The 14123-nt window shown below is 50.0% G+C and overlaps 1 protein-coding gene across 1 annotated transcript; it reads left to right on the forward strand.

Annotated features, from left to right (window-relative positions):
- Window positions 1–2277: 2277 nt before the first annotated feature.
- Window positions 2278–3993, forward strand: LOC119274163 (peroxidase 5-like). Its single transcript, XM_037554845.1, has 2 exons — window positions 2278–2851; window positions 3133–3993. The coding sequence occupies exons 1-2, from the start codon at window positions 2414–2416 to the stop codon at window positions 3697–3699; spliced, it is 1005 nt and encodes a 334-aa protein (XP_037410742.1). The 5' UTR covers window positions 2278–2413; the 3' UTR covers window positions 3700–3993.
- The last annotated feature ends 10130 nt before the right edge of the window (window positions 3994–14123 follow it).

The raw sequence follows: 14123 nt of genomic DNA on the forward strand, positions 1-14123 counted from the left end.
CTGCGTCTTTGCCGGGACGAATGATCCGTCGTTACCTGAGCTCAAACCAACTCAGACGGCAAGAGTCCACATAAGTCTTGTCATGACCCGAGCCCGATCTACCAAACACGCACGGTCTGCATCACTGCATGTGCACTGCAGATTAATCTGTAGATCTGTATCTGTACTTCCTTGTTCTTGGTTAAAACATACAGTATCTCCGCTTGGCCTAAATAGCATTCTTATCTTGCTGCATTCGATCGCATGCATCACCGCGTCTGAAACCATGTGGCCGCATGCATATTCAGTTGGTGCATGCAGAGGCCGAAAGAGTAGTAAATTTCCTCCTTTTCGAAAAGAAGAACTCATGGCCAGCTTTTTTTTTCGAAAAGGGGGAAAAACCCGGCCTCTGCATCAGCACGATGCATACGGCCCTCTTATTAAAAAATGAAGTAGTGCCAACATGGTTTCAATGGTCGTAGAAAAGTAGAAAAAGCTCACACAGAGCCAAAAAAGGCTAGAAACAACAACTAGCCAAATCAAGATGCCACAATCGGCTGGGTAAAGTAGATAGGAACACTAAATGCCTATCCTATTACATGACCGCCATCCAAACCGGTTGAAGATATCCCGAGCTACCATCTCCCAGCGGACAGACCCAGTAACCAAATGCTCCCTGGCCTCCGTCTGGGTGAGTGGCGACCACGAACGAATCAGTGCCGTAGTCCGGAATAAAACCTGCAAAAATTGTATACATGATATTCTGTTAAAGACCAAATCATTTCTGCAATTCCAGATAGTCCACAACAAAGCACAAGCCCCAACCCGAATATGTCTCGCTACGTTAGACTCAAACCCATTAAGCCATGTCCCAAAGAACACATAAACAGAAGTCGGGGGTTTGATATTGAAAGCAATGTGGACCGTCTGCCAAAGTACCTTGGCCAGCGGGCAATCAAAAAATAGGTGTTTAATAGTTTCATCCCGATCGCAGAAACTACACCTAGTAGGTCCTGTCCAATTACGCTTCATCAAGTTATCCTTAGTTAAAATTACTTGTTTATGGACAAACCACATAAACACTTTTATTTTCAAAGGAACTTTGACATCCCACACATGTTTGGACGTAGGAATGGAGTTCAAATTAATTACATCAATATACATTGATTTAACCGTGAATACTCCAGACTTAGTCAACTTCCAGCGTAATTCATCGGGTTGTTGAGAAAGCTGCACTTCCATCAGTCTCCTAACCAGACGGAGCCATTCTTCCCAACGATTGCCCGCTAGCACTCGTCTGAACTGTATATTAAGGGAGATAGATTGAAAGACCGATGCAACGGACACCTCACGTCGTTGAACAATGCGGTACAAAGAACTCATGGCCAGCTAGCTGCTAAGGTTGCTACAGACAATAGATGCTCTGCAACAATGTCGTAACTTCTCAGTTCCATGGTTAAGCTTGAAGAAATAGGGACAGTCATTCGCGCCCTGCTGGATTCGTTCTAGCTGTGGCGCATTTGCTATTTCTGCTTGCATCTCTACACTGACTGGATGGAGCTTGCCTGTCAGGAATCGGGATTTGCTAGCTATGCATGCCGTGTGTATCCGATGCCTCTGCCCCTTTTAGGCGTTTGCTACATGCAGAAAAAACGAAGACACAGCAGCATCTAAAATCTAAAATAGAGTAAAGGTACTCATTGGACCATTCAGGTTATATAGTTAAGATTGAGCAATCGGACTCCCCCAACATGCAACGAGGCCTCAATGATTAAGCTTGGTTTGGTCACAAATATAGTAGTACGTACTACTACAAATCTCAGTTCCGGAGATGAACAAGACTACCAGCTCAGACAGAGCTGAATTATCAAGGAGACGCAAGTCATACTTCAGTCTTGGCTGTAATTAAATCGTCCAAACAACAACGCAAGCAGTAGTATCTGCCAACTTTTTTTAGTTCTAGTGTCAGGACATGACAGTTCTTGCATGCACGACGCCGCCGTGGCATTACAAGATGCAGCAACAATCGCCACTTCATCTTCCTCGCAAAAATGGCGTGCATACGCAGCTCTGGGGGAATCCATGGCTTGACATAGTACTGCATGCAGGTGAAAATATTGGAGTGCCGCAGATCTCGCAGCCTTTCCATTGCCAGCAATCATGGCAGAAAAGCCATGGCCGCGCGCGACCCCACTCTGTCCACCACATATTTCCACTACCAACCCTTTTCCTCCTCCGGCCGCACATGCACCGCCAATCGGTCGAGATTCCCCTTAATCCCTTCCCTCCAATGTTTAATCGTTCGTAAACCTTCTACTATTTAACACGCTCCACTCATCAGCTCTCCCCTTCCTTAGCAGAGAAGTATAGCTAAGCCACTAAGCCAGTGTATAAAGAGTGTCAGTGCCAACAGAGCGAGTACCAGCAAGCGGCAATGGAGGTCCAGATGAGACGGGGCGGCGCGATGGGCCTGGTCCAGGCGGCGGCGGTGGTACTCTCCTACGTGGTGCTGATCATGGCGTCGACGGCGGGGGTGCGCGCGCAGCTGCGGGTGGGGTTCTACGACAGCTCGTGCCCGGCGGCGGAGATCATCGTGCAGCAGGAGGTGAGCAAGGCGGTGTCCGGCAACCCGGGCCTCGCGGCGGGCCTCCTCCGGCTCCACTTCCACGACTGCTTCGTGGGCGGCTGCGAGGCGTCGGTGCTGGTCGACTCCAGCAAGGGCAACACGGCGGAGAAGGACGCCGGGCCCAACACGAGCCTGCGCGGGTTCGAGGTGGTCGACCGGATCAAGGCGAGGGTGGAGCAGGCCTGCTTCGGCGTCGTCTCCTGCGCCGACATCCTCGCCTTCGCTGCCAGGGACAGCGTCGCGCTGGTACGTGCCGTAAAGCAAACCCATGCATCATTAGCCCCGGCTTTAATATAATCGGCTGCATTTTGTGGTTAGTACAGTATATAAACTGTCGCTCAGCACATGATCATATGGGTTTATCAGAATCTGAGTACGTAAAGCTTATGTGATCTGCCATCTGTGTCCCCTGCCTTTCTCCTTTTCTTTCTGTGCACCACATGACGCTACTAGCTGCACCTGCATGCGCACACGATGCCGTTGTTTAGTCTGTCAATCGCTGATGGTGACTGCGTGTGCGCACGCAGACCGGCGGGAACGCGTACCAGGTGCCCGCGGGGCGGAGGGACGGGGGCGTGTCGCGGGCGCAGGACACGGGCGGCAACCTGCCGCCCCCGACCCCCAACGTGAACCAGCTCACCAAGATCTTCGCCTCCAAGGGGCTCAGCCAGAAGGACCTGGTGACCCTGTCCGGCGCGCACACCATCGGCGGCTCGCACTGCAGCTCCTTCAGCAGCCGCCTGCAGACGCCGTCCCCGACGGCGCAGGACCCGACCATGGACCCCGGCTACGTGGCGCAGCTGGCGCAGCAGTGCGGCGCGTCCGCTGCGCCGGGGCCGCTGGTGCCCATGGACGCCGTCACCCCCAACTCCTTCGACGAAGGGTTCTACAAGGGCGTCATGTCCAACCGGGGCCTGCTCGCCTCCGACCAGGCGCTGCTCAGCGACGGGAACACCGCCGTGCAGGTGGTCTCCTACGCCAACGACCCGGCCACCTTCCAGAGCGACTTCGCCGCTGCCATGGTCAAGATGGGCTACATCGGCGCGCTCACCGGCAGCAGCGGCAAGATCAGGGCCAACTGCAGAGTCGTATGATCGGTCCATCCATGGCGACATGCATCAAGGATCATCTTTCTTGTTTAGAAGAGTGGCGATGGATTCATTTGGATTGGACGTGGACCCGTGGTAGCACTTAGCGTTCTTATTTGACCATGTACGTAGTACTGCGCCTATTCTTTTGCTCATCGATCGATATGTATTGATTCATTCTCGGCTGAGGTGTGTGTGTCTTTTGAGGAAATTGTAACTAGCTACTACTAGCTTTGTGAATTGTGAGTGTTCGTGTGCCAAATTGATGATACTAAATAAATAAAAATACAATGTTAATTATCTTGTAGTGAGATTAAGGATTCATCTGTCAGCTCCATCCGGACGTGTTTCAACTTTGAACAGAGTATGGTCCGGACCATCAATCGAAGCATTAAAAATGTCTTTAAAAAAAACGAGCATGAAAAATGCCATCGTGCATGCTACCTTTTTCCTTGAAGGAAAATCAACATGTTACATATCAAAGGAAAATAAATGGATTACTGAAAATTTAAAATTCTTCCGCTTCATTTGTCATCACCTCACGCACTCTCTCTCTCTCTCTCTCTCTCTCTCTCTCTCTCTCTCTCTCTCTCTCTCTCTCTCTTTCCTTTTTCCTTTTTTTTGAAACAATCACCTCACGCACTCAACACAGGAAGAAGACCACACTGCCACTCGTCATGATTCTGAAGAGTTGCCTAATTGGGTTGCGGCAGCTCAGCAACCCAATAAATCATCTGATAGTTTCAATTGTGATTTCCTTCAAATATGTTGGCACGTTGTAAGGAAGAATTTCTATGACTTGTGTGAATAGTTTTAGTAGGACTCTCTGTGTGGAAAATGCCAATGATGCCCGAGCTGCTTGGAGACCATTTTCAAAACATCATTTTCTGCGGCGCCAAAATAATCTTTATCTTTATCTTTACCTAATAATAAAGCTAATTGAGTTTCTTTCGTCCGTCATGATATTTTTTCAGAAAAGTCCCTCTATTTCAGATAATTCAACCCGCGGTCCTGTTTTAAGTTAAAACGAATCGTTATTTTTGTATTTTACACAAAAGTCCCTATCTTTTCTTGAAATCAACCCGCCGTCCGGATTTAAGTCACACCCGAACCGTTATTTTATATTTTTTGAAACCCCCCTGATGTTTTAGACAATTCATCTGCGGATCATATTTAAGTCAAACAAATGTTTTTTAAAATCATCCATATCTTTTAAACCGTAACTCTGATTTAAACATGTTATATATGAAATTTGATTAGAAAAATATGTAGAATATGAATATGATATTATTTTTACCTGTTAAGTATTTTTAAATATTATTATGGAATATATTTGAGTCAAACCAGATGATTTTCTAAATTATTTGTATCTTTTAAACCATAACTTCGATTTTAACATATTATATATGAAATTTTATTAGAAAAATGTGTGGAATCTAAATATGATGTTAATTTTACCTGTTAAATATTTTTAAAATATTATTATGGAAGCAAACTTATAATTTATAGCGCAAGATCCATTTTTTTTCATACCGGCGGCGATCCGGATTGCAAATAAACACCCCACTATAACCATATACGGAAAAGAAAACATCGATAACTGCACATGCATATCTCTGAAAAATATCACAGGGGAAAACAACAGATTTCTCATCGCGAGAGTGAGAGAAAGCGAGAGAGAGAGAGAGAGAGAGAGGGTGAGGAAGGAGAGAGAGAGAGAGACGCCATATGATTAACCATATTCAACACACATTTTTTGTTGTTTTGTGTGAACACCGAGGCCATCGCCGGCGAGGGTGAGAAGGAGGATAAGCGGCAACACAAATATGATGTCTCGCAAAAATAAAGAAGATGGACCTATTGTGGTCTTGAGTGATGGTTGTTGAGTTAAGAACACAAATATGATGCCTCGCAAAAATAAAGAAGATTGACCTATTGTGGTCTTGAGTGATGGTTGTTGAGTTAAGAACGTGTGTTATGTTTTCTCTTCCGTTGCAACGCACGGACTCTTTTGCTAGTAATTGTAAACACACATACACATGTATACTATGTATGTGCAAAAATTCATAACATTTTATTCTCACAGGTGGCGTACAAAATATGACAAATATTTTTTTTTCAAATGGGTCTTTTTTGTTGTTGTTGGGCTGGAATTTTTTTGGTGTACAGCTTATAAATTACAAACTTTTTTCAAATAGAATTTTATGGATCCATAATGAACACATACAAGTTTCTACGGTTTTTTTAACTTCTAAATATGGTTTTTGATTTTCTTTTGAAAATACAAGCCTCTGTGGTGCCATAGCACCATAAGTCCGCACTCATTCTCTATGCCTTTATCAATCAAAGCTTTTGAGGCGTTCCATGGCTTCCAACTTCTTGTGCAATCTATGGATCTCCCTTATCACTAGAAAGCTTGGCCAGATGGATCTCGAGGCGGAGCCGGGCGGCGTCCCGGCGGCCGCCCCGCCACCGCCGGCCGACCTCGCGTCGGGCGAAAAGGCGACGGAGGCGGGATCGCGCGATGACTACGGCTCCCCGGCTGAGATCGGGCGGGGCCAGGGGAAATTCACGCAATGGCGTGTTCATTTCTGCGCCGAGACGGTTCCTGGGATCTGGATTGAAGGCCGCGTCCGTTTTACTCCTCATTCGCGTTGGCTGGTTCTCTTCGATTTGGAGAATGACATCCTTGCCGGCGACTTCTGGCCGGACGGCGACTCGATCGAGGTAGGGCATCGTTTCAAGATTGATGGATTTGACGTGCTGGTTGATGATTCTGTACAGGTGGATCTTCGTCCGAAGAGACCGGAGCTGATTGACTTGACGGAAACGAGGCTTCATGGAAAACCGAGAGGGATGGATGGCGACAAGGCGGGATACCCCGCGGGACGCGGTGCGGCGATCACCGGACTTCGATCCTTGGGGCCGGTGGCTCATCAACGGGGTGGTGGCCGGTTCTGGGCGCTGGTCGGATCTGAAGACGACGAGGCGGATGAGGATGGGGATGAGCCGGCGTCCTCTCCGCCAACGCCGACGCCATCTGATCTATTCTGTGAGTTATTTCATTCAGGATATGATGAGGATGAGTTTGCCTCAACGATGGAGAGGATCTTGCCGGTGGACGATCCGGCGAGGGTTGGGCTACACGCGAACGACAGAAAGGAGATGGTGCGTCGCGTCGTACATCGGAGAACGGCGGCGACGGCTGTCCGGCCATGGAAAGGACCCCTTCCGAAGGTTAGCCTTCCAAACCTCACCGTTTTTGACTTGATTCGGCCGGATTCATGGATAAAAGTTGAGAGGAAGAAGAGATCGAGTCATTCTGGTGCTGGATCCCGGCGATTGGCGACGGCCACGGCGCAGTTGCTGGCGGGGCGGCCGGTCGGGATCGCTGGCATGCGGGAGGCGCGTTTGAACGCGCTCTTGGGCCGCGATTTCGGTTTGCCTGGGGGTGGGCCGGTTCTGAGTGAACCGGGCCCGATTGTTGCTGGGCCTATGTTCGTCGGGTATGAGGCCCGGTGTGACCATACACGTACGTCTACACCCCCATGCATCAACGCTTCTCCTGTGTGGAGTCGATCGGAAAGACCTAGGGTTTGCGGTGCTGGGCGTCGGCCGAGTTTCTCTGATCGTGGTGCGGGGCGTGCCAGGCGCATCCCCCCTCTCCGCGGCATGGCCGGTCGAGGAGTGCCCCCTGCCAAGCCTGCCGCTCCGGGCGCTGAGGGTCGTGGAGGGCCAACGTTGCCGGCCGGAGGTGGCCGCGGCGGTGGTGGTATGCCTGCGGGGACGGGTCGCGGCGACGCGGGTGTGCCGCTCGGGGCTGGCCGGGGCGGTGCGCCAACGCTTCCGGGTGCTGGAACCGGCCGGGCGGCGCCGGACGTAGGCGGCCCAAGACCGCCTCTACCTAGTGGCGCGCTTGGGTCTGGCTCTGCTGGCCGCGGGTTTGGCGCTGCCGGTGCACGGCCAACCACGCCGGTGTTGTCGCAGCCTGCTGCGGGTCGGGGTGGACCTCGGCCGCCGGTGCCGAACCCTGTGGCTGTCACGGGCCGCGGTGTCCCGACCCCAAGGCCGCCTCCTCCGGCCTCTAATGGCCAGCGACCGTTGGCGATTCAGGCCGGGGCTAGACCGCCACACTTCGTGGCAAGGCAGGCGCACAACTCGACAGTGCCGGTGTTGCAGCAGGCACAGGCGCCGCAGGTTTCTGCTAGTGGAGATGTTCAATCGGCTCCTCGTGGACAGTGGGGTGATGATGGGTATAATGCGTATGGAGATGGACAACACCGGGGATCCTCGTCTACGGGTGGTGGACGGGGGTATGCCGGGCAGAGCGATGGCTCGGCCGAGAGGCCCTTCCTGGGGCCAACGGGCGGTTTCGTCGAAGGGGCGTCTGGACCGGCTCATCGTAACCGCGGTGGTTTCCGTGGTAACCGTGGTGGCCGAGGTGGCCGTGGTGGCCGCTATCGTCCACGACAGCATCCTGTTATTGTGGACCAGACACCTGTTGGCGAGGTTACTGCGGAACCTGAGTTGTCTTGCCAGGCTATGGAGGTGGTAACGGCACTGGCTGACGTGGTGGTCCCTGCTAATGGTGATATTGGGTCTATGTCGGTAGAAGACAGAGCGGCCAAGTATGCGCGCAAGAAAGAAAGGATGTTATGTTACCGTTGTGGTGATAAGGGCCATTTCATTGCTGAGTGTGTGGCTATTTTATGCGATACATGTGGCAAGCCAGCCCATCAGTCGGGGGTTTGTCCGCTTTTGAGGGAGCAGGTACCGAACCTTATGATGTATGGAGTGTACTGTGCTGAGCTCACATTCTTTGAGTCTCCGACCGAGAGGGAGGTTACTGATGAGGTTCAGAGTGTGACAACTGGGATTGTTAAAGTAACTAAAGGAGAAGTCTCTGGACCCAGATTGTGCAGCGGCTCCGGGAGCTGGCCCCAGGGGATTTCCACTGGGAGCTTGTCAGTCTAGAGGCGAACTTGTTCAGGGTTGAGTTCCCGACAGTGGAGGATTTACAGAGGCTCTTGAGTTTCGGGATGTGCAAAGTGCCAGGTACTGAGGGCATTCTTGAGTTCCACGAGTGGAAGTTGATTGAACCTCAGGGTACACCTCTTACCCAGGCTTGGTTATGGTTTTCGGGAGCTCCTTCCAAACCTATGCAGGATGCTAGGGTACTTGCGAGTTTGGGCATCATGGTGGGAAAGCCGGACCTTGTGGATATGGCCTTTACTAGAGCTCATGGGGTTGCTCGCTTACTGGTCAGCATTTTGGACATTGAGTTTGTGCCTGATGTGGTCAAGTGGGCTTATCAAGGCCAGGTTTACAACCTCAAGATTGAGTTTGAGGATGACAACTTGTTTGCTGAGGCACCTGCTGCCACTGATGTTGATATGCACGAGGATGATGAGAGTGCAGGAGCTAAGGAGACTCCGGCCGCTGATCCTGGACGAGAGATGTCCAAGGGACCGAGGTCTGTTGCTCAGACGACCGGAGATGGGATGGCGCCTTCTGCTTCAGTGCCGTCGACCACTCTGAGGTTTGGATCTATTGAGCCTGCTACTGCACCTCCCAGGCTTTGGAGCGAGCGAGTGGAGTCTTTTGATGATTTTGAGCACTCTCTACCCGCTTTGGACTTTGAGGGCCCGGGCGTGGAGGATTCTAGCGCGGAGGAGATTTCAGAGATAGAGATTTCGCCGGATTGTGTTGAGACAGCGGAACTATAGGTGGTGGTTCCAAGCTGTGCAGGGGGTCGAGGCAGGTGGTCTCGGCGCCCCCTTCTCCTCTCGCTCGGGTCGGTGAGACCGTGAGGGTGGAGATACCTTCAGGAGGGGGGTCGGGGCGGGTGGCCTCGGCACCCTCTTCACCGGTCGCTGGGCCGATTCTGCAGGTGGCCGGACCGGCCTATGGAGGGAGCTTCAGGCAGGTGGCCTCGGGACCCTCTTCACCTTCCGCGCCCAGGGGGACCGCCCCACTGTTGGCGCCGGCGATCACTCCTGACCGAAGGTCTGGGGTGGATGGGGAGCGGGGGCAGGTGGCCTTTGGTTCCCCATCAGCTGACTCGGCGCCCTCTCCCAGCCGTGGGGAGCAGCTGCTTGTTCGGGGGGTGACAGGCGGTCAATCCCTGGGCAACTTCACTCGGGAGGAGGTTATACAGTTCGGCGGGATTCCGGACCAGGCGCCTGAGGGCCGACAGTTGAGCTGCCGTCTTCAGGGCCGTCCGGAGGTGGACGACATGCAGCAACGGTGCGCCGTGAGGGTGGCCAAGCTTCGTGACGTCCGGGTCACTACTGGTATGTCGGTCAATACTTCTAATTCCATATTGCATTTTTCAAATGATGAGATTGTTGATAATGCGAACCAACTAGGGATTTCACTAGGTAATAATGAGGGTGAAATTTCTAACTCCATCAATGATTTGCTAGATCTAGAAGCCGAGAGGGCTTTAGATATGATTCGAAACTTAGCTGCCGCCAAACCCATGAATGATTTTGAGATTGATGCCTTGGGAGTTCGGGTGCTCGATGATTTTTGTGCCGATCTCGCACCTCCCCTCCCGGAGCCGGAGGAGGAGGATGAGAGTGTAGAGATGGATGTTGTTGGTCCCCCTGAAATGGGGAGTGAGGACCGGGTGGATGCGAGGACCGGCCCTAAGCGCAAATGGAAGCGCAAGATTTACCCAACGTCTGCTATGCGTAGGAGTGCTAGGATCCGCACCGCTAAAAAATTCCACGACGAGATATGAGAGGAATCTTTTGGAATAGCAGAGGTCTTAAGGACTTGGCTAAAAGAAGATTTCTTGCAGATGCATCCGTCGAGCATCGATTGGATTTTATTGCGTTGTCGGAAACTGGTAGAGCAAATTTCTCACCACACTTTCTTAACACTCTATCGGGGGGTATTGAGTTTGACTGGCATTGTCTGCCGCCGCGAGGGAGATCGGGAGGGATCTTACTTGGTGTTCGATACTTGATCTCGTTGGGGGTGATTTTAACATTATTAGGAGGCGTGACGAGAAGAACAATGATAATTTTGACGGGAGATGGTTGTTTATGTTCAACACTATCATTGAAAGCTTGGATCTGAGAGAGATTGAGCTTTCAGGTAGGAAGTTTACTTGGGCCAACGCCATGCCAAATCCAACGTTTGAAAAGTTGGATAGGGTACTCGCAAGTGTCGAATGGGAACAGAAGTTTCCCTTCGTAACTGTTCAGGCTCTCTCTCGCGGGATTTCTGATCACACGCCTCTTTTTCTTGACTCTGGTGGGGCTACCTACTCGGGCAACAAGAATTTGTTCTCATTCGAGCTTGCGTGGTTTGAAAGAGAAGGCTTCCTGGATCTCGTAGCCAGAGAGTGGGCTAAGGAAGCAGGCAGTAGGAATGCGCTTGAGCGCTGGCAGAATAAGATTAGGCATCTGAGAAGTTTCCTACGTGGATGGGCTAAACTCTTAGTGGGATATATAGGGTTGAAAAGGAACGGCTCCTTGCCCTCATTCAGTCCTTAGATGTAAAAGCAGAAACCACGGTGTTGCCAGCCACCGAGCTTCATACTAAGCTTGACGCCGAGAAGAGGTTGAAAGAACTGCTTCGGGAAGAAGAGTTAAAGTGGGCTCTGCGGGCCAAGGTACGAAGAGTGGTCGAGGGGGATGCGAACACTCAATTCTTCCATATGATTGCAAATGGCAAACATAGGAAGAAGAGAATCTTCCAGCTAGAACAAGATGAGGGTACGATTATCGGGCAGGATAATTTGAAGCTTTACATTACCGAGTACTACAAACGATTGTTCAGACCACCAGAAGAGAACTGTGTGTCTCTGGATGAGTCTAGAATCGAAGATGTACCTCAACTCACTGCGGTGGAGAACGATATATTAACCGACCCTTTTTCGGAAAAGGAGGTTTTCGAGGCCATTTCCCAGATGAAAAATAATAAGGCACCCGGTCCGGATGGTTTCCCGGCTGAGTTTTATAAGAAATGCTGGCATATTATTAAAGGGGACCTGTTGCCGATGTTCCATGATTTGTTCTCGGGACATTTGCAGCTTTTCCAGCTTAATTTTGGAACAATAACCCTGCTTCCTAAGAAAACAGAGGCCGTGAGAATCGAGCAATTTCGGCCTACCTGTCTTCTGAATATCAGTTTCAAAATTTTTACCAAGGTTGGGACGAATAGGCTAACACAGATTGCGCATGCCGTGGTGCAGCCTACTCAAACGGCTTTCATGCCAGACAGGAACATCCTGGAAGGGGTGGTGGTCCTTCATGAAACGCTCCATGAGATCCACACGAAAAAACTTGATGGGGTTATTTTCAAAGTGGATTTCGAGAAGGCATATGATAAAGTCAAATGGCCGTTCCTTCAGCAGGCCTTACGCATGAAGGGCTTTGATGAAGCTTGGCGACGCCAGGTGGAAGCATTCACGCAAAAAGGGAGTGTTGGAATCATAGTGAATGATGATATAGGTCATTATTTCCAAACACATAAGGGATTGAGACAAGGCGATCCTATGTCTCCAATATTATTCAATATTGTGGTGGACATGTTGGCGATCCTGATAGGAAGGGCAAAAGAGGCCGGTCAGGTGGGTGGCTTGGTGCCTCATTTGGTTGATGGTGGTGTGTCCATGCTGCAGTACGCTGATGATACTATCATCTTTATGGAACACGATTTGGCCAAAGCGAGAAACATGAAGTTAGTGTTATGCTTATTTGAACAATTGACGGGGCTTAAGATTAATTTCCATAAAAGCGAGCTGTTCTGCTTTGGTAGAGCCAAAGATGAACAAGAGGCATATAGACAATTGTTTGGTTGTGAAGTTGGGGCTCTACCTTTTACGTATCTAAGTATTCCCATTCACCATCGTAAGCTAACAAACAGCGAGTGGAAGTCCATAGAGGATCGGTTTGAGAAGAAATTGAGTTGCTGGAAGGGAAAACTCATGTCTTATGGAGGCCGGTTGATCCTTATTAACTCGGTGCTCACGAGTTTACCTATGTTCCTCTTATCCTTCTTTGAGGTCCCAGTTGGGGTTAGGAAACGGCTGGACTTCTATCGATCCCGATTCTTTTGGCAGAGTGATGAACTTAAGAGAAAATACCGACTGTCCAAATGGAATATTATCTGTCGACCAAAGGACCAGGGGGGGCTTGGTATTGAAAATCTAGAAGTCAAGAATAGATGCCTGCTCAGTAAGTGGCTATATAAGTTGGCACTTGAGACGGAGGCAACATGGGCGCAGATCTTACACAGTAAATATTTGCAGTCCAAGACCCTGTCCCAGGTCACTATGAGACCAAATGATTTGCTGTTCTGGAAGGGGCTCATGAGAATCAAAGCTACCTTCTTTAACAGAACTAGGTGTATTGTCGGTAATGGTAATGGCACTCGATTTTGGGAGGATACGTGGCTTGGCGACGCGCCTTTGGCGACCCAGTATCCGTCCCTTTATCGTATTGTTCAGCGCCTTGAGGCTCTTGTTGCCACGGTTCTGCAGTCCATTCCGCTCAACATTCAGTTTAGGAGGGTGCTTGTGGGTGACCGATGGTAAGCATGGCTTCACTTGGTTCGGAGATTGATGGGGGTTCAGTTAAATCCTCAGCCAGATCAGTTGTGGTGGAAGCTTACTAGATCTGGAGAGTTCACAATTAAATCGATGTATATTGATATCATTAACTCAAGTGTGATTCCTAGTTCCAAAGAGGTTTGGAAAGTTAAGGTCCCCTTAAAGATTAAAGTGTTTATGTGGTTTGTACATAAACAAGTAATTTTAACAAAGGACAATCTAGTTAAGCGTAACTGGACAGGTTCTACTAGGTGTAGTTTCTGTGATCGGGAGGAGACCATCAAGCACCTCTTCTTTGACTACCCGTTGGCACGAGGCTTGTGGCGCTCTGTGCAAATTGCCTTTAACATTACTCCCCCGACTTCGGTCAACACGTTATTCGGGACGTGACTTGCTGGGATAGACTCCGAAACAGCTAGACACATTCGTGTAGGAGTTTGTGCGTTGTTATGGGCAATTTGAAACTGCAGAAATGATTTGGCTTTTAATAGAACAACAACTATTCATTTTTTTGCAGGTTTTATTTCGGGCTACTGCGCTGATCCGTATGTGGTCCTTACTCACTACGACGGAGGTCAGAGAGTGTTTGGTTATTGGATCTGTCCGGTGGGAGATGGTAGCACGGGATATCTTCAACCGATTTGGATGACGGTCATGTAATAGGATAGGCGATTAGTTTACCTATCTGTTAATTTGCCAGCCGGTTGTGGCTTGTTAGGCTTTCTGTTTTGGCATTGAGGCTCTGTGTGAGCTTGCCGCTCCTTTTGTTTGCAGACTTTAAGACCTTGTTCAACCTTATTTATTCTTTTTAATAAATGTGGCCGTGTGCATCGTTCTGATGCAGAGGCCGGGGAATCCCTTCTTT

This window comes from Triticum dicoccoides, chromosome 1A (genome assembly GCF_002162155.2).
Source record: "Triticum dicoccoides isolate Atlit2015 ecotype Zavitan chromosome 1A, WEW_v2.0, whole genome shotgun sequence".
Lineage (NCBI taxonomy): Eukaryota > Viridiplantae > Streptophyta > Magnoliopsida > Poales > Poaceae > Triticum > Triticum dicoccoides.

Bases quoted from the DNA above. Each gene is read 5' to 3' on its own strand.
- LOC119274163 (XM_037554845.1), top strand. From the start codon at position 2,414: ATGGAGGTCCAGATGAGACGGGGCGGCGCGATGGGCCTGGTCCAGGCG. The intron at 2,852-3,132 runs GTACGTGCCGTA...GTGCGCACGCAG, and splicing joins CCAGGGACAGCGTCGCGCTG to ACCGGCGGGAACGCGTACCA.